Genomic DNA, 18438 nt, shown 5'->3' with positions numbered 1-18438 from the left:
CAGCGGGACACTCCCATCCTGAAGGGGGTGTGGCCAGCCTGAAAACGGCCCTCAGCCCCTCACCCAGGCTCGCCAGGCACCCCAGCAGGGACCCCCACCCTGAAGGGGGTGTGGCCAGCCTGCAAACAGCCATCAGCCCCTCACCCAGGCTGGCCAGGCACCCCAGCGGGACCCCCACCCTGATCTGGGACACCCTTCAGGGCAAACCAGCCAGCCCCCAGGCCTCTATCCTATATAATAAAAGGGTAATATGCAAATTGACCCTAACAGCAGAACAACTGGGAATGACTGGTCACTATGACACACACTGACCACCAGGGGGCAGACGCTCAATGCAGGAGCTGCCCCCTGGTGGTCAGGGTGCTCCCACAGGGGGAGCTCTGCTCAGCCACAAGCCAGGCTGATGGCTGCCAGTACAGTGGTGGTGGTGGGAGCCTCTCCCGCCTCCTCAGCAGCGCTAAGGATGCCCAACTGCAGCTTAGGCCTGCTCCCCGCTGGCAAGTGGACATCCCCCGAGGGCTCCCAGGCTGCCAGAGGGATGTCTGATTGCCACCTTAGGCCCAATCCCCCGGGGAGCAGACCTAAGCCAGCAGATGGTCATCCTCCGAGGGGTCCCAGACTGCGAGAGGGCACAGGCCAGGCTGAGGGACACCCCCCTCCCCCGAGTGCACAAATTTTTGTGCACCAGGCCTCTAGTATGCTTATAATGTGACCACTGGAGACCCTGAGATCTGCCTCACCTCAAGCCTCCCTGGAGAGCTCATGTGTCCAGTTGCCTCCTGTGGGTCTTGAATAGTAAGAACATAAATCATACAACTAGTGGGTTTCCATACAAACCCCCTAGTTGCTGAGAGGCAGTTCTTTTGAGAAGGACCTCAGTTCATTCCAGCAGAAGGAACGTAAGGTTGGAAATCATCTTCAAGAGATCCTGGGTCCAGTGGCGAGAACTGATGGCTGCTAACATCCCCACGTAGAGAGCTGGTGGAGACTAAAGGTACCTCTTCATCGGTTGGGATGGGTGAATCCTAAGGAAGAAGCTATAGATCACAAGGAAGCAACCAGTCAAGTCCAGGAAGGGGACCGTTCCCCAGGATGGGCGGAGAACCCCAAAGAAGACGTGCCCCTGAGGAAGTAAAGCAGAGGCCTCTCGAAGGTGGTGACATTGGAACTAAGATGGGGAGGAGGGAGGGATGCGAAAATTTGGAGGAACAGCCTTGCAGGCAAGGAGACCAACAGGTGCAAAGGCCCTGTGGCAGGGACCCCTGTGCTGCTGGAGCAGCTGTGACTGACTGATCAAGTGGGAAATGGAGTTGGGGAGGGGACTTCACTGGACGCAGACAGAGGGAGGTTGGCATTTGTTCTCATAGGAACGTTTTGAGGACTCTGGGTCATGGGTGTGGAGTGCCTGGCATGACACCTGGGACGCTGTCAGCCTGATGCCGAAGGCGGCTGTGGCCCAGAGGGGCTCAGGAATACTCGTATAATCAAAATACCCTGAGGTCGGAGACATACCTGGGTGTAAATAAAGGGCAAAGGTCAAGGCGGCTATGCAACAAAGTTTTGTTGCGGCTTAATTACTGAGCACACCTTGACCTTCTCACCTGGTGTTTCTAATGGGAGTCACCTAAGCTCCCGGTGCAGCCACAAAGGGGCAAAGAAACCGGGAAGTTGAGGCGGAGCGCCCCCTGGTGTTCACAGCGCTTACCTACACCAGCGGTCGTGGAGGAAAACGGCCCTTCCCAGGGAGGCGAGTTTAAATGTTTTTAAAAACGTCTCCCCGCAACCCCCGTCTCCCGCCAGTTAAATCGCTTCGGTGCCGAAGCCCCGCCAGGAGCCGTGCATCCACGGGAGCCGTCTCAGGGGTGGGTACGACCCACGTTCCCACGCACACGCGCACACACACACACACACACACCCGCCACGCGACAACTTTGCACACCACCCTCCTGCCCTGGTTGGAGTCATAAACCCTAGAATTGCTGGGGCCGACTCAGGGCTTCCCCAGGCCCCACCTACGCACTGTGCGTGCGATTCTTCTAGGAAAAGTGGCCTTAGGCCCCGAATTCTGAAAAGAATCGTTGGCTCCAACATCAGCGCCAAGTCCTCAGCAGCAGGGAAGAACGGTCCTGGGTGTCCCGCCCGGTCCCAGCCCAGCGCGGGCTACAGCCCAGGGCTGACCCCCGGGTGACCGAGTGAAATGAGCCGCGCTCCGGAGCGGGGAGGGGCAGCCGCGCCCTGCTCACCCGCCACCCGCCAGGCCCTGGCCTCTGGATGCCGTCCCTCCAGCTTCATGCCACTCTCCTGCGTTTGCCTCCGCGGTGCCCTCTCCTCCCTCCCTGACTCCTCTTCGTTCTCCCTCGCTCAAACCTACCTCCTCCAGGAAGCCTTCCCTGGCTGCCCGGCTGGCCTCCCACAGACCCCTCCGCCCGGCGTCTGCCTGGCTATGCATCTGCACCCGAGACGAGTGTCTTCATCTGTCCTATTAGTGCTGCTGCTCACATCTCACTTCAGCTGAGTGTTCTGGGCTGAACTGTGTCCCCCTAAAATCCGTATGTTGAAGCCCCAACCTTCAGTACCTCGGAATGTGACTATTTAAAGGGCCTTCAAAGAGACAAGTTAAAATGAAGTCATGAGGGTGGGACCTAGTCCGATATGGCTGGTGCCCTTTTAAGAGATGAGGGCACACTTAGAAGGGGGACCTAGAGGGGACAGGCGGGGGGGGGGGGGGGGGGGGGGGGCGCAGGGAGAAGACAGCTGTCTAGGAGTCCAGGACAGAGGCCTCAGGAGAAGCCAACTCTGCCAACACCGTCATTTGTGCTTCCAGCCTGCTCAGCGGGGAGAAGACAGCTTTGTGGTGGGAGTCACCGGGACTGTGGGGCGTGGTTATGGCAGTCCTGGGAGAGGCACACTCCGGCAAAGGCTCTGGGAAGTCTGTAGTTAGGAGCTCTTGGACACACCCTGGGGTTAGGAGGAGGGTGAGCAGGGAGAGTTCTCACTTGCTGGGGTGGGAGTCAGGCATTACTTGCTGATCCTGGGAGCTGGAGGAGACCCCAGCCTGTGGGGCTGCAGCCTCTCAGGACAGTTCCCAGGGGCGTGGGGGGGGGGGGGCACTATGTTTGCTCCCATTGGAGCCGTCAAGGTCACTCTGGTGACACTGGAGGAACAGCAACCATCACCCATCAGCTTTCTGCCACCATCTCTTATTTCCTCTGCAGAGCATGGCATCACCAGCCCCATTTTGGGGAGGGGAACCCCGCAAATCGGCCAGGACCTAACAACTAGTCGGTCTGGGAGACACTATTCAAACCAGAGCCCAAGTCCTTCACCTCCACTCGGCTCCAGGCGTCCTCTGGCAGGACCGCAGGGTGTGGCGGGGCTAGAGGCACAGGCCGCGGAGGCCGCCCGTTCCCGCGCCCTCGGAGAGAAAGCAGATGGGTGCTGGCCCCAGACAGAAGAGAGGACTTTTATTTTTCTGGAAAGGGAGGGGTGCAGGTCAGGGTGGGCCTGGACGGTCAAGGCAAGGAAATGTCCTCTAACTTCTGGTCCAGCATCTTGAGGTCATCCAGGAAGCGGGTTGGAGTGAGGATGTGTGAGGAGCCTGGGCAGGAGGGGAGGGTTGGGGTCGATGCCTGGGTCCCTGACACCCCCCAGCCAGGGAGGCTCTCACTGGGAGACCAGGCCTTGGCTCTGAGCACCCCGTGTACACACAGGGACCAGCCCCAGCCGACCCCTCCCGGGGAACCCAGGCCCCTTCCCTCATCCGGGCTCTCAGGCGCTAGCTCTGCAGAGGTGGGCGCTAAGCACCCAGCTGTCAGGCCCACCTCCTAAAGGACCTGGGAGTCCAGCCCCAGCCCGAGGGACCCAGGCACGGGGGAGTCGGGCTCCCGGCCCCACCCCAGCCCCAGGGACCCCAGTCCTGGCTACTCACCAATCAGCACCTCCCACTTGCCATCCGTGGCCCTGGTCACTTCGTAGGCGGCCCTCATTTCTGACATGGCCACGCCGCCCAGAATGTAGATGATGAGCCGGGGCCCCGCCCGGGCCTCCACACCAGCCTTGTTCTTGTGCCAGTGGCCGAAGCGAGCACTGTGTGGGTGGGACACGGGGAGGGCAGAGGTCAGTCTGGGCAGGAGACACCCCCACGCCCCTCAACTAACGGGCCTGGGCACCAGCAGGGGGCAACCCCAACACCTTCACCTGACTGCAGCCTGAGAGCTTGGCATGGGGGCGGGGTCAGACACAAAGGGCCATAGCTTCCGGTCCAGCCGGTCCTCCACAGCATCCTGGGGCCAGAAAGGGAGGCTTAGAAGAGAGAAGCTTCAGGCGATGGGACCCAGGCCCAGGAATCCCGCACTAGGTGTTTCAGGAGCCAAGATCCGGGCAGACAGGAGCCACCATCTGCCTCTCCATCCCCTTGGGGACCTAGGAGTCTGGACCCTCTGTCCTTGTTGGACTCCAGTGCCCCTCAGAGACCCAGGCACCAGGCACTCATGGTCCTTGGAGGAGTCAAGGTCACTGGCCCCGAGCATGTGGGAGTGCCAGGACTCCGCAGGGACAGCAGGCTGGGAGCCAGGAAGCGGGCCCTGACCTGGCCCTTTTTCTTTTTGCTGCTTTTAGTGCCGAGGATGGGCAGGGGGGAGGCACAAGGGGGGCGGGGGGCTTTCCCAGAGACAGGGGAAGAGACTAGGGGGTGGAGAGGGTCACAGGAGACACCAGTGGGTGGACAGAAACTGAGCCCTCCCACAAGGGGCCTTTCTGCTGCCCCAATTCCTTGGGTGTGGGTTTGGGGTACCCCCTGGCAGAGCAGGCTAGATGCTGGGGATGCCTATAATAAGGGATATTTCATGATGCCCCAAGGCTCTGAACATGCGGGGGCTGAGCTGATGCCTGGATCAGTGCAGGACTCGATGGGGGCAGGAGAGGTGAGGCCTCAGCCCCTAACCTCCCAGGGCCCACCCCCACCCGTGGTACCTCCATCACATCCTTGACGACTGGAGTCCAGCGGGACAGCTGATAGGTGGGCTCCAAGCGCTCCCTCCGCTCCAGCCGGCTGGAGACTCCAGGGCCCTGCAGGCGGTGGGGGATTGAGGGGGAGGCTGGGGGCTCCTGCTGCTTGGGCGGTTGCAGAAAGATGGGGATATGGACAGAATTAGAGAGAGAATGGGGGGGGGGGAATACAGAGACAGTGAGACAAAGAGGGAGCACAGAGAAAGAGGACAAAGAGAAATGAGGACAGAGATGGGAGGACACAGAGAAACGGAACGGAGAGGTGGGAGGTGGAGCTGGGGGACCGGGAGATGGGAACTGAGAGCCGCACTGGGGTGTGGAGGATGTGTAGGGCCAGAGATAGGAGAGGCTGAGCAGAAGGCTGAGCAGAGGAAGCTGCTGGGTGTGCTGGGTGCACAGGAGTCCTGAGACGTCCAGGAGCCCAGGCCACTGTGTGTGCTCACCGCAGGGCTAGCAACGAGCTGCCCGCCGTGGGGACTGCACCACATTCCCCAGGACCTGGGCTCTGCCCACACCTCACCACCCTGAACGGTGCCCGCGCTGGGGACAGACCAATCACTGCACAGCATTCTCTGCCCACCCCCCCCACCACACCATACCCTGTGGACCCCACCCCCCAGGGCTCCGCCCCCACTAAGCCTACATCTGCCTCCCACCCAGACTCTGCCGACCCCCCCCCTACCCCCTACCCCCCCCCCCCCCCCGCATACCCCGGGGTTGGTGACAGTGGCCCCCAGCTGCTCCAGATTCCGGATGAGGCTGCTGTGGGCCTGCACGTTGGCGTGCTGGATCAGCTTGGCCAGGTTCTCCTCACTGACACCTGGTGGAGGGGTGGGTGGGATTCTCATGGGGGTGGGCGCTGGGAGGGCAGGGGGACAAAAGGTGGCCATGTGACCTCCTGGGTTAGGGTGTGTGAGGAGGTCCCAGGGCCTGCAGGGCCTGACATCAGATTCTGGGTGGGGATGGAGCCTCGCAGGGCAGACGGGGTGGGGGGGGGGGGGGGGTGTCCTCTGGAATTAGTTGAGGGGCCAAGTTGGAAGGAGTCACAGGTTCTTAGGGTCCTGCGTGCTAATGGAGCGTGCATGTCAATGGGGGTTCCCAGGTCACTGGAGGGGGTGTCCTGAGGAATCACAGAAGCCCAGACCCCACCCCCACCCACCGTTCCGCAGGAGAATGTAGAGCAACAGGACGCGGATCTTGTCGTAGGCGGGCACTGCTGCATCCAGCAGCACGGGCACGATCAGCTTCATGGCGTCCTTGATCTTCTCCCCCTCCGCGTCCGAGCCCAGGGCCAGGTCCTGCGGGAGCGGCGGTCAGCGGCCCTGCCAGCCGCCTGGGGGAGGGGCGTGGCAGGAACATGCCCGGGACCCCCTAGCCCTTTGGGGCCTGCTTCCTCCTCGTGCCTGGTCTCTGCAGGTTCAGCCCCCGGCCACCAGCAAGCCCTCCCTCCACATGGGTCACCCTGTCCCGCCAGCCCTCAGCTGCCCACCTGCTCCACACCGCACAGCTTCTCCACGGGGCCCTTGAAGCGCTTCATGCAGTCGTCAGCCAAGTGCAGGTGCGTGGAATACTGCGGGGTGGGGAGTGGGAGTCAGGGTGACAGACTGAGGGGAGACGGGGGCAGGGTGGGGGAGTCAGGGTGACAGACTGAGGGGAGACGGGGGCAGGGGGTGGGAGTCAGGGTGACAGACTGAGGGGAGATGGGGGCAGCGTGGGGGAGTCAGGGTGACAGACTGAGGGGAGACGGGGGCAGGGGGTGGGAGTCAGGGTGACAGACTGAGGGGAGATGGGGGCAGCGTGGGGGAGTCAGGGTGACAGACTGAGGGGAGACAGGGGCAGGGTGGGGGAGTCAGGGGTGACGGACACTGAGCCAAGGGGAGATGGGTGGCAGAGTGGGGGGCAGGTTCCTGCCTGTGCTCACCTTGTTCAGCTCCTTCTGGTATTGTGGCATCTTTTTCAGGATGTGGGACAGGTCTTTGATGTTGGCCTAGGGACGGAGTGGGGGTGAGGTTCCCACTCCAGGCTTGGGATCCAGGCTGAGGCCCCACCCCCAAGCTGCCCTTCCTCATGCAGGCCGGCCCTACCTTGTCGGTGGTCATTCTCTTGCTCTCACAGAATGTCTTCAGGAGCTCCGTGACCTTCCTGGCAGTGAGTGTGGGTAGGGGTGAGGTTTGGGGCTGGTGCCAAGAATGTAGCTTGAGGGCAGTGTGGGGGTCACACAGCTGGGGGGGGGGGGTCTGGGAGCCAGGGGACACATGTCCCTGCACCATGCCAGGTGCCAGCCCACACTGGGGACACTGGAGAGTTGGCTGAGGGGCGTGGCTTGTAGAGGGGAGCACTCACCAAGGGTGGAAGGCCTGTGCCAGGCCGCAGTGGGGGAGCAGTGGCGATGCTGGTGGGAGGGATACAGGCGGGGACCACGGTGCAGAAGGGCCCACCCCCAGCTGCCCTCCCCCACGCACGTACTTGGACACGTCCGCAATGTGCATGTGCCGCAGCTCTACCCACAGGTCATCGTCCTCATCCAGCAGCACCGCCTTCTCACAGGCCTCGCTCAGCCCGGTGGTCTCGTACCTGCAGGAGGGAGACACGAAGGTCAGGGGCACGAGCTGAGGACCAGGGACCCAGGGGCCCAGGGGCCCAGGGGCCCGGGTCAGTTGTGATGGGGGAAAGGGGTTTCCAGGAACCGCCCACCTGTACGTGTCCTGCTCAATGTCCAGCAAGTCATAGGCCATGGCCTGGAACGTGAGCTCATGCAGCAGTGGGGACACGGGGTCGGCCGCCCGGTCCATGATCAGCAGCTGCGAGCGGGTTTTCTCGGGGCCCTGGGGTGGGCAGGGATGAGGACATTAACCCTGACCCTGGCTGGGGCCTCGCCCCACCTCCCCAGCACACCCCCTTACCTCGCCCAGACTGGGAGTGTCTGCCTTGAAGGCATTCAGCTTGGCCAGGACTGCGTGGGCCAGCTGGGCCGTGTCCTCTGGTCCCCTGGGGGTGGGATGGGCAGATATGGGGCCAGAGGGAGTGGAGTTGGGGAGGGTTAGCACAGACTGGGGGTCAAGGATGGGGCCAGGGATAGGAGTCAGGTAACAGGGTGAGGACTGGGGCTAGGGTCCAAAAAGAGGGGAAAGGTGGGATGCAGGATGGGGCCGGGGTCAGGGGGCAGCATCAGGGTGGGGTCCCCACTTGTGGTAGCGGATGGCTGGGTATTCCTGCAGGGTAGCGCAAAGTGTGGCAATCTGCTGGGCCAGTGCCTCAAGCTGCCGTGCCCGCTGCCCTGCCCGGAAGGGGCAGTAGAGGTTGTAGGTGCTGTGGGGGGCGTCCAGGGAGAACACCTGCAAGGACACGAGTGCCAGCGCTGCCTGAGGCGGGCGCCCGCCTGGAGGAAGGGCTGGAGCCAGCACCCGCCCTTGGAGGGACAACTCAGGGGCTGCTCCATGCCCCTTGCAGCTGCCCAGTGGGACGCAGCTCCAGGTGCCCCAGTCATTCCATGTTGGCCCCTGCCTCTGACTCGCTGTCCCCTTTACTTGTCTCTGAGCCTGTTTCTGAGGGAACCTGGGTTGCCGGGTAACAGACCCCCACAACCTGCCCAGGGCCAGGCTGGGCTGTACCTGAGCCTCGTAGGGGAGGAAGGCAAGGTGGATCTCCTTCAGCGTCTTCACTACCTTTGCCAGACGGGAGCGGCCCAGCTCAGTGAACAGAGGCTCAGGGCAGGCTAGGGTGGGCAGGAGGGGACATTAGACCAGGGCCGGCCCCACCCCCAGCCTCACCCCCTTCTCCGGCGCCCTCCGCAGGTGATCCTCACTCACTGTCTGTGAAGAAGATGTGTGCCGCTTTGTAGGTGAAGGTCGGGGTCCCCCGGAAGTCTGCGATCAGGGCCTGCACCGACTGGGGGATGCAGATCAATCTCCAGGCCTGGCCCTGCACCCCCAGAGCCCCCTGTCCGCTACCCCAGCCCCTCAGCCTTGCCTGTGCTCCCACACACATGCAGACGTGCAGAGGGGCGTGCACCCACGCACTCACACACTCGCTCACATAGGCACCTTCTCCGTGGGGCTCAACAAGTAAATGGCCTCCAGGCTGGGGATGGGTTCTCGCCGCTTGTTGATGTCCTCCACAACTAGTCGGAACAGAGGAAGGGACACGTGAAGGCAGCACTGGGACCGGCGCACAGCACGTGTCAGACACTGCAGTGCTCTGCACTTCAGGGTCACACAGCCACACCCCAGGGGCTATGCATTCTGGGGGCCCCACACGGAGTTCACCCTGACGGTTCTACACAGGTACACACCCAGGGGTTGCCCAGTTGGGGAGTCCTGTGTGGGGGTTGCCCATCATGAGCTCCCACACTCAGGTCCCATCTGGAGAGCATGGGGTGGGGTGTCACTCACTGGTGATGCCCTCAGCCAGGATGTCTGACATCTTGCAGCAGGATGACAAAATGCGCATGCTTGGGTGGTCCATGATGAGCACCTGTCCAGATGGATGGAGAGATGGACGATGGGCAGACAGGTGGGCAAGAGAGGCTGAAGCTGCCCCAGAGGTGGGGGTGGGGTGGTGAGCAGGACTGTCAGCTTCAAGAGCTGGATGGGAGGACCCCAACCCCACTCATCAGACCCACCCAGACCCCTCAGGGAGTTTGGGGGTGCCTCACATTCAGGCACCCCACATTTGTTTGCGCGAACCATTCTGGCTCACTCCTACCTTCCATTCGCCATCCTTTTTGACGCTCCGAATGACTCCACTCAAAATTTCTGTGGAGGAGGGTGGGCTTAGGATGCTGGGTCCTCTGCCCCGACACACACCCTTAAGCCTTCTGGGTTCCAGGCTGGACTTCCATCTTAACTCCTGTTTACCCCTCCCCCATTCTGTGACGTAGCTCCTGGTGTCACCCCCCAACTTGTAAACAGGGAAGCGGAGGTTAAAAGAGGGCAAGTGACGAGACTGGGCACCCTGAATGGCTAAGCGGCTCAGAGCCTGTTATACAAGCAGCCGGATGAATATACTTTAGAGGAGCAATAACTGCAAAGTCAGGGCTCGCATACGGTCTTCCTGCCTCCAGAAATGGACTTGGCTCCACCATGGGCTACGTCAACCTCGCCTGGTGGGGAGGTTTTGACCAGAGTCCCCACTCCACCTCCATCAGTTTCCACTGGACGAGAATGCAGGAGCCCCTGGTCCCGGCTTTGAAATGTGCCTGGCTAGGGTCATTCCATCACCCAACCTCCAGCCTCAGTTTCCTCATCTGTAAAATGGGATCAGTGGCCTTCCGGGCTCCCTTTAACCACTATGCAGGAGGTTCCTTCTTCATTTGGGGTGCTGGGGTTGACCGCACTCCGCCTGCCCAGCGGAAGGGGGACACGGGAAGGAATGGCCCGCCCTGCCCGAGTGTCACCACTGTTATCTGGGCAGCCAGGGCGGAAGGAGCAGCTGAGGCCGGAACTACCCGAGGTTCAGGACGGCGATCTTCACCCCTCCCCCAAGTCCAGCCTCGCACGGCCTGGACGCCTGGGTCCTCAGGTCGCATGGGGCGCGGAGGAAGGCCCCCACCCCTGGACTAGAACCGGGGCCTGGACACACCCCCGGAGCACGCCCCCCAGCTGGGGTCGCCGGTCAGAGCACCCAGCCCGGCCCCAACCTGCAGCATCGGGCCCCAGCACCCAGCCCCCAGCACGCTGCCCGCTCGGAGACCCGGGAGCCTGGACGCCCAGCTGTGCCCGGAGCCGGCCCTCGGGCTCCCGGGGCGCAGTCCCCCAGGTGCGCTCGACTCCGGCTCGGGGGAGCCGGGCGGGCAGTGCAGCCAAGTGCCGCCCGCCCCCTCGAGGAGCAGGTGCGACGCCCGGCCCGGCCCCCACCTGGGCGCCGCCGGGGCCCCAGAGTCCGTGCGCCCCCGGCCCCCGCCCCCCAGGGGACGTCAGAGCCCGGCCCGGGGCGACACTCACTTTCCCCCACCACCGCCTTCAGCCCCGAGGGCGCCATCTTCCCCAAGGGGCGCCGCCGCTTCCGGGTCTGTCAAAGGTGGGGGCGTGGCCTCGCGCGCCACCCACGTGGGCCCCGCCCCGCCTGGCCCCGCCCCGCCCCGCCCCGCCCGGCTGGGGAGGAAGGTGGAAGATGTGCCCAAACAGCCGCAGCGCTGCCGGCCCCCTCCGCGCTCGCGACGTGCTCGGCTCCCTCCCTCCCGTCAGCACAAATGTCCTCAGGTGAGGGCGGAACCGACGGGGGCGCCGTCCCCGAGGTGCTCCGCACAGCCTGGGGGTGCGCTGGTTGCACACACCCGTCATGGGTGACGGTCACATTCCAGGCTGATAGACACGTGGGCGGGTGGCACGCTCACACACACCTCAGTTCACACTTGACTCGGAATTTCAGGCCGGCCCTGCTGTGTGAAAGGCTGGCCCTGGGCCAGACCCGCATGGATGGGCCTCGGCTTTGAAGTGTGATGCCCGTGCGTGAAGGCAGAGCCCTGGACCGCGCCTCCATTTAGTGCTTATTGCCATTTGCATAGGGCAGGCACGGGGCAGACAACAAAAGGTCTGCCATGTGGGACTTGGCGTGGAGTTCTGGAGGGAGAGGAGAGAAAATAATCAATTCTGCCCCGAAGGAAACAAACAGAGATATAGTAGCAATGCCGTGTGGGGGACGGGTTCTTTACCGGCCGTGGAACTGTTGCGCGTGGAAATGAGGTCCTTTCACTGAGTCGCAAACAGAGGAACCCTCTGAGGGGGTGGCCTTTAGACTTAACCGGGATGACACCAAGCAGCAGCCATACAGGGATCCAGGCAGCGAAGAGCAGGAGATGGTGGGGAAGGCCGGGCAAGAGGTGAGCTGGAGGGGCTGCACAGGCCAGCTTTCCCGAGGACAGAGTAGGCCTAAGCCAGCCCATCTGCCTGGGACTGAGAGGTTCCTGGGGTGCAGGACCCTGATAACCTGGAACAGTTCCAGGCAAACCAGGGCTGGCCGCTCCAGACAGAGACTTGGGTTCTTTTTCCACCTTCTTTCTTTTCCTTCCTTTCTTCATTCTTTCTTTCCTTCCTTTTTTTCTATCTTTCCTTCCTCCCTTTCCCTGCACTTCCCTCCTTTCCTCCTCCCGCCCACGCTCTCCTTTCTGCCTGGAGCCGGTCCATCCTTGCTGTTTCAAGGGACCTGGCATATATGGCATACTGTTCTTAATATGTTTGCTCACCTTCTTGGCACTATGTGTTTTAACCAAGGTCTCTGAGAAAGGTTGTTTCCCCAGGTAGGGATTTTCCCCTGAAGTTAGGGAGGGAATAAAACCTCTTAACTAAGTGCCAGGTGGGTAATTAATCACTTTAACTACGAACAATCGTGCTTAAGCTACATAATCTTTACTCCCTGGAATGGAGATAAGAAACGCCCTAACCTTTGGAATAGAGATTGATAGGATTGGAATCAACTGGTATAAATACAGATGTAACAAGACAGAACTTAGAAGACAGAACCTACACAGAACCTAGAGACAGAAGAACTTCGCTGGAGAGAACATGGCAAAAGATCTTGGACAGAAGCTGGAGACAGAACCTAGCGAGAGAACATGGCAAAAGATCCTGGACAGAAACTGGCCACAGAACCTAGAGACAGAACCTAGCGAGAGAACCTGGCTGAAGAACCTAGAGACAGAACCTGGCTACAGAACCTGGATAGAACATGGCAAGAGAACCTGACTAGAACCTGGTGACTGAACCTGGCTGGAGAACCTGGACAGAACCTGGCTGGAGAACCTAGCGAGGGAACATGGCTACAGAACCTGGCTGGAGATCCTAGCAAGAGAACCTAGCAAGAGAACATGGACACAGAACCTGGCTTGAGATCCTAACCAGAACTTCGCTGGAGATCCTGGCTAGGCTGCTGATCAACTGAACGCTGTCTCCGTGTCATTCCTTCTTCACCAACTCCGTCCACACCTTTGGGGACCCCTGGACCTGCTGGGGTTGGATCCCAGCACCTTTCCTTTTCTTTAACAGTTCTGTTGAGCCCTAACCGGTTTGGCTCAGTGGATAGAGCGTCGGCCTGCGGACTGAAAGGTCCCAGGTTCGATTCCGGTCAAGGGCATGTACCTGGGTTGCAGGCACTTCCCCAGTGGGGGATGTGCAGGAGGCAGCTGATCGATGTTTCTCTCTCATGGATGTTTCTAACTCTCTATCCCCCTCCCTTCCTCTCTGTGGAAAATCAATAACATATATTTTAAAAAACAGTTCTGTTGAGTTATATCACATATTAGTACTGTTAAACGGCTTTCAGCATATTCAGCGTTGCGCAGCCATCATCGGTCCGTTCTAGAATACAGTATTCCCATGGCCCCCAAGGTGTTTGGGTTTTCTCCTGAGGACAGTGAGGACCAAGGGAGAGTTCTGAGCAGGGGAAGGAGGGACCCCTGCAGCTTCTAAGGGGGGAGGACAAACTGCAGGGACCAAGGGGGGCGCTGGGAGACCATGAGGAAGCTGGGATCACCTCTAGCATCATAGCCTGTCCCCTAGGACAGGGGCCTGCCACTCACACTACACTCTGTGAGGGTGACCAGGCTTTTCAGCTGTTACAGGCTGAATGGGCTCCTGTCCCCTCCATCCCTAAAAAAGGTATGTTGAGCCCGGCCAATGTGGCTCAGAGGTTGAGTATCCACCTTTGAACCAAGAGGTCGCCGGTTCAATTCCTGGTCAGGGCACATACCCAGGTTGCAGGCTCAATCCCTTGTGTGGGGCGTGCAGGAGGCAGCCAGTCAATGGTTCTCTCTCATCATTGATGTTTCTCTCTCTCCCTCTCCCTTCCTCTCTGAAATCAATAAAAAGAAAAAAAAGAAACCCTAACCCCCAGGACCTCAGAATATGACCGTATTTGGAAATAGGGTCATCGCAGGTGAGTTAAAATGAGGTTATGCTGCAGTCGGGTGGGTCCCTAATGCAATGACTGGGGGCCAGGTGAAGACAAGGGAACATGGAGCATCATGTGATGAGAGGCTGCGAGTGTGGCACTGCGGCTACCATCCAGGGACCACTGAGGCCTGCGGCAGCCACTAGGAGCAGGGCGAGGCGAGGAAGGGCCCCCCCACAAGCTTCAGGAGCGCGCCCTCCTACGCGGTTCCGACGCTGGCCTCCAGAACTGTGTGCCGTAATGTCTGTGTTCTAAGCTGCCCGTTGCGACAGGGCAGCCCCAGGAGAGGAGCTCGTCCGTGGCGGAGCAGCACATCACGCTGGCATCGAGGATTGAGGTGTGGAGTGTGACCCTGAATAAGGGCAGGGCTGCCTGCGGAGGGGGACCAAGCTTGGCCCTCAGGCTGGGGTGGTGACAATGTGGCCATTTATTCCAGGAAGAAACTTTCACTAGTTTCTAGAAAGGCATCTTGAGGAGGGAGTGGGTGTGGACGGGAGCCTCCCATGGGCATCCCCTCCCAGGCCACTGAGAGGAAGCCAAAGCTGTGGGGTGGGAGGAGGTGGGCAGCAGGGGCAGGGCTTTCCTACTTGTCTCCCTCCCCAGGCAGGGCTGGGGGCACAAATCAGAGACAGGGGATCCCAAACCTCGCCTTGGGGGCCTATGGGAGGCAACCAGACCCAGGCACAGTGAATAGGGTCAGCGGTCGCCAGGAGACAGAGCTAGACTGGCAGGGAGTGCCTCAGGGGCCTTGAGGCCCGACTTACCCTACTGCCTGCAGATGGCAACTGCCTTCTGGCCGGTGAGACCACCGTACTGCTTCCCACTGCTGGGCTGCAGACCCCCTGAGCAGCCCTGTTCTTTCCCAATGGGGCCCAGCCAGCCCCCATGACCCAATGTGGGGGCTCCGCTCTGGCCTGCTGTGTCCCACCTGAGAGTTCTGGAGGCACAGGGAGTCCTGCCAGGTTCCAACCCAGAGCACCCGGCGTCCTACCCCACAGCAGCCCCAGCAGTGTGCAGTGAAAACCATTATCTGGATCATCTTTATGGGGCTTAAGCTTGGGTGGGAGCAGATGGGTGTGAGCTGGGGATTTGGGCTGGGTATCCACTGCCCCGTCTGCCTTTTAAAAAGCCTTTCCTGGCCTGGGGCTGGGCCAGAGGCCAGCAGAGAACGGACGGGGTCCAGGAAGCGGGAGCAAAGATGGACGGGGAAGAGGTGGATGGGGGTTCAGTGCCCTGTGCCAAGGTAAGCAGGTCCCCCCGCCCCCTCTCAATTCCTCAAGAGCAGTGAATGACAATAACTAGTTTGTAGGGCATCTAATTAGCGATTGAGTCTCTTGGGATCCCTGACCCAGTTTGCTGCCCAAGGACGTACTGGTGGGCATGAGGGTCCACGTGCCTACCACAGCCCCAGGGCAGGGCAGTGCTCAGTGGTGGCCCGGTGAGCTGGGGGGAGGGGGGTGCTGGGATTTTCGGGCCGCCCCGGGGATATTTTCCTGGCTGGTGTCCATAGTCAGGCCCCAATCTAGAATGGAGAAGCTTCTCCCTTGAGGCAGCACCACGTGCAGAGGCACTGATGGCCGGACCCTGCGGGCTGGGATTGTGAAGGAGACTCTGGTCTCATTCACAGCAGCTCTGCAGAGCAGCGCATCAGCGGGGACCATGGTGAGAGCCACGGAGGGGAGGGCAGACGCCGGGGCCAAGGTGGGAGCTAGTGAGGGGTCCCCCAACTGAGGGGCCAGCTGGACCAGATGTGTCTGTCCCCCAGGCGGGCTCTCCAGACCAAGAAGGCTTCTTCAACCTGCTGACCCATGTGCAGGGCGACCGAATGGAGGAGCAGCGCTGCTCGCTGCAGGCAGAGCCAGGCACCACCTCCAAGAGCCGTGAGTGGGCAGTGGGTGGAGGGAGGGTGTGCTGCCTGGAGGAGTAAACGGGGTAGGGCGGTACAGGACAAGTTACCATCTAGGCAAGAGTCTGTCTGAGGGCGTGGGCAGCTGGGGACACAGATGCTTGTGGGTCTAGGGACAAGGCTCGGCAGGGGAGAACCGGAGTGGGAGGGAGGGTGGGCTGAGGGTCCCGCTGGCCGTGTTCCCTGGCATCTGTGTCCACCTTCACCTGCTTGTGCTCTCTGCAGAGAGTGGCCCCACGCCGGAGATGGACAGTCTCATAGACATGCTGGCCAGCACCCAGGGTCGCCGCATGGATGACCAGCGTGTGACAGTCAGCGCCCTGCCTGGTTTCCAGCCTGTGGGCCCCAAGGTAGGTGATATTCTGCTGGGGCTGAGGGAGACCAGCCATGCTGAGCACCTCAATCCTGCCTCTCACCCCCAGTTCAGAGTGAATGGGGTCCCACCCCCACCGGTCTATCATGTGCTCCTTGGAGATGAGTGCCTGGTAGGAGTGCCTGCCTGTGTCCTTGCCCGTCCCAAGGCCCTGGCCAATCCAATACCTGATTTTAGACAGGAGAACGAAGGCCCAGACAAGACCCAGAGGGCCACAAGGTCATGCAGAGGGCACATTAAGCCAGAGCCATGGCTGAGGGTGTCAGGGAGGGTAGACAGAGCAAACCCCTCTCCTGGGAAGACATCCTCAGGGAGGAGGGCACATGAGCTCATACACTCACGGGTGTCTGTCATGTGTAATCATGCACAGCTTGGGTTCTGATCAAGACCCCAGTGGGATCCCCAAGGTCCCCCACCTCACACCCAAACTGCACCCTGTTGAGCAACGAAGGTACGTAGAAGCTCCAGGATGGTGGGGGCAGACGTGGGCGATGCAACAAGGTTCCCACCTGCACCTCCTTCCAATGCTTGCTTCGCCTCGCCTCGGGCCAGCGCGGCCCTTGGCCTCTCCCTCTGGTTAACCCCTCTTCCTCCACAGGACGGAGCGCAGAAACGAGCTGGGACCCTGAGCCCCCAACCCCTCCTCACCCCTCCGGACCCCTCTGCTCTCAGCTTCCGTCGGAACAGCAGCCCCCAGCCCCAGACACAAGCCCCGTGAGGGCCTGAGCCATCTTGCACCCCACTCGTGCCCCCCAAAAGCAGACAATAAAACACTTGCAGGAGAAAGAACTGAGTGTGTGTTGTTTCACGGGTGGCACGCGGGCACTTGGGGGTTTCAGGCACTCTGCTGGGCAGCGCGAAGGAGCTTCTCCTCCCGCTGCTTCCGTATCCTCGCTTTGAATTCTTCTAGTTCTTGGCGCTAACGGTGAGCAAGAGGTGGGACATATGACAGGTCAGCTCATGGGAGGCAGACATTGGTGCCCCCTGCCCTCCCGCACCGCCACCCCGCCCCTGCGCCCCCGCCGTGGCTTTAGGCTTCAGTGTCCGCACGGGAAGCCCTGGGCCAGTCACACGCAGGTCCAAGCGGGTCCGCTTCGCCGCGTGGGGAGAGGACGGCAAGGGAACCACGTGGTCCTCTGCTCCGCTCGCTGCTCCCGACCCATCCCGGTCGCGGGGAGCCAGGCCCCCTGTCCCGCTGGGGGGAAGAGGGTGTCGCGTACCTGGTCCTCCTTCTCAGGCGGCCACAGCTCCCTCTGCGGGGGTAAAACCACAGGTGAGCCAGGAGCCTCCCGAGCCCACACGTAGGGCAGGTGAGCTCCTGCCAGCAGACACCGGCGCCCCTGCGCTCCCACCCCGGAAGCCCACGAGCACTCCCGGCGCCCACCTTCCGCTGTATGACGGAGCCCTCGAACCACTCGGCCTGGTTGGCAATCCAGAACATGGCCACCGGGAAGGTGAGGTAGAGCGTCATCTGCGAGGGGGCGGCGAGGCGCAGGCCGCTCAGAGCCTGCGGACCACCCTCTAGCACCGCCCAGCCGCCCTCCTCGGGGCCCCCCGAGAACCCCAGGATTGCGGGGTCTGGCCGCCATCACCCAAGGCGCCTTACTTCTGAAAGCTCCCTCCCGGAGGCCACACTCCCCCCTCAGGGCCCCGCCCCCAAGGCGGGTCCCGGGAGCTCCCCGAACCCCTCGTGCCTCTGCGTCTACGCCCTAGGGTAGGAGTCTCCCTACCGGACACACCCCCCCATCCTGAGCCCAAGAGCTCCCCGAGTCTGCAGCCTTCTTCCTTCCAGAGCCCCGGCTCTGACCACCCCGCTCGGCAGGCCCTCCTCACAGCAGCCCTCCCAGAGCCGCCTCACCGGAGCCCCTCCTCTGGGCTTCCGACCCTAAAGGGCCTTCTCAGATCTCGGGGTCCCTCCCCAGAGCGCCCTCTCCTGGGATCCTCCTTCTCAGAGCTGCCTCCTCAGGTCCGGGAAGACGCCCCGCCCGCCCCGCCCTCCCGCTCCGGTGCCCACCCGCCCCGGCGCCCACGGACCCGAAACACCTCCAACTTCACTCCCATGTCGCTCCCCTGAGGCCACAAAGTCGCTCCGGTCCAAAGCCAACCCTCCAGAGACACAGCGTCGCTCGACCGCAGAAGCTGATTGGCCGAGGAGCTCTCGCGTTTAATGACCTCATCTCCGGCTCTCACTCTACTTCCGGTCGCTGAGGAAGACTGAGGGGAAAGTCGCGACCCAACTGCACGCTCCGAACGCGGTCAGCCAATA

At 61.6% G+C, this 18438-nt stretch overlaps 3 protein-coding genes across 6 annotated transcripts; 1 reads left to right on the top strand and 2 right to left on the bottom strand.

The window, feature by feature from the left end:
- Window positions 1-3443: 3443 nt before the first annotated feature.
- On the bottom strand, window positions 3444-11051 carry STXBP2 (syntaxin binding protein 2). 4 transcript variants are annotated; one of them, XM_036314698.1, is made up of 19 exons: window positions 10950-11049; window positions 9712-9761; window positions 9399-9480; window positions 9051-9127; window positions 8817-8895; window positions 8619-8722; window positions 8194-8342; window positions 7911-7995; window positions 7702-7832; window positions 7474-7581; window positions 7092-7149; window positions 6929-6994; window positions 6497-6577; window positions 6167-6305; window positions 5718-5827; window positions 4972-5109; window positions 4198-4283; window positions 3929-4086; window positions 3444-3598 (listed from the first exon to the last, which is right to left on the bottom strand). In XM_036314698.1, the coding sequence occupies exons 1-19, from the start codon at window positions 10984-10986 to the stop codon at window positions 3513-3515; spliced, it is 1824 nt and encodes a 607-aa protein (XP_036170591.1). In that variant the 5' UTR covers window positions 10987-11049; the 3' UTR covers window positions 3444-3512. The 4 variants fall into 4 exon arrangements, with proteins under 4 accessions (XP_036170591.1, XP_036170592.1, XP_036170593.1 ...); XM_036314699.1 differs by having other exon boundaries at window positions 4972-5067; window positions 10950-11047; XM_036314700.1 differs by lacking the exon at window positions 4198-4283 and having other exon boundaries at window positions 10950-11051.
- A 4040-nt stretch (window positions 11052-15091) lies between these two features.
- On the top strand, window positions 15092-16919 carry PCP2 (Purkinje cell protein 2). The gene is made up of 4 exons (XM_036314077.1): window positions 15092-15136; window positions 15563-15773; window positions 16025-16149; window positions 16771-16919. The coding sequence occupies exons 1-4, from the start codon at window positions 15092-15094 to the stop codon at window positions 16888-16890; spliced, it is 501 nt and encodes a 166-aa protein (XP_036169970.1). The 3' UTR covers window positions 16891-16919.
- A 32-nt stretch (window positions 16920-16951) lies between these two features.
- On the bottom strand, window positions 16952-18342 carry LOC118657672 (protein PET100 homolog, mitochondrial). The gene is made up of 4 exons (XM_036312000.1): window positions 18207-18342; window positions 17557-17643; window positions 17393-17425; window positions 16952-17091 (listed from the first exon to the last, which is right to left on the bottom strand). Exons 1-4 carry the CDS (start codon window positions 18231-18233, stop codon window positions 17008-17010), a joined length of 231 nt encoding a protein of 76 aa, XP_036167893.1. The 5' UTR covers window positions 18234-18342; the 3' UTR covers window positions 16952-17007.
- Window positions 18343-18438: the final 96 nt, after the last annotated feature.

Source organism: Myotis myotis, unplaced genomic scaffold (genome assembly GCF_014108235.1).
Source record: "Myotis myotis isolate mMyoMyo1 unplaced genomic scaffold, mMyoMyo1.p scaffold_m19_p_6, whole genome shotgun sequence".
Lineage (NCBI taxonomy): Eukaryota > Metazoa > Chordata > Mammalia > Chiroptera > Vespertilionidae > Myotis > Myotis myotis.
The sequence above is the reverse complement of the archived record's forward strand: the minus strand, read 5'-3'. Positions and strand labels throughout refer to the sequence as shown.

Excerpts from the sequence above, each read along its gene's own strand:
- STXBP2 (XM_036314698.1), bottom strand. The coding sequence starts at position 10,986 with ATGGCGCCCTCGGGGCTGAAGGCGGTGGTGGGGGAAA. Across the intron at positions 8,343-8,618 it reads TCCTCCCCTACGAGGCTCAG|GTGTTCTCCCTGGACGCCCC; the intron begins GTACAGCCCAGC and ends GTGTCCTTGCAG. Across the intron at positions 7,150-7,473 it reads CACATTGCGGACGTGTCCAA|GAAGGTCACGGAGCTCCTGA; the intron begins GTACGTGCGTGG and ends ACTCACTGCCAG.
- PCP2 (XM_036314077.1), top strand. The coding sequence starts at position 15,092 with ATGGACGGGGAAGAGGTGGATGGGGGTTCAGTGCCCTGTGCCAAG. Across the intron at positions 15,137-15,562 it reads GTTCAGTGCCCTGTGCCAAG|CCACGGAGGGGAGGGCAGAC; the intron begins GTAAGCAGGTCC and ends CCATGGTGAGAG. Across the intron at positions 16,150-16,770 it reads TCCAGCCTGTGGGCCCCAAG|GACGGAGCGCAGAAACGAGC; the intron begins GTAGGTGATATT and ends CTTCCTCCACAG.
- LOC118657672 (XM_036312000.1), bottom strand. The coding sequence starts at position 18,233 with ATGGGAGTGAAGTTGGAGGTGTTTCGG. Across the intron at positions 17,644-18,206 it reads TGAAGTTGGAGGTGTTTCGG|ATGACGCTCTACCTCACCTT; the intron begins GTCCGTGGGCGC and ends GCCCCCTCGCAG. Across the intron at positions 17,426-17,556 it reads GCTCCGTCATACAGCGGAAG|AGGGAGCTGTGGCCGCCTGA; the intron begins GTGGGCGCCGGG and ends TTACCCCCGCAG.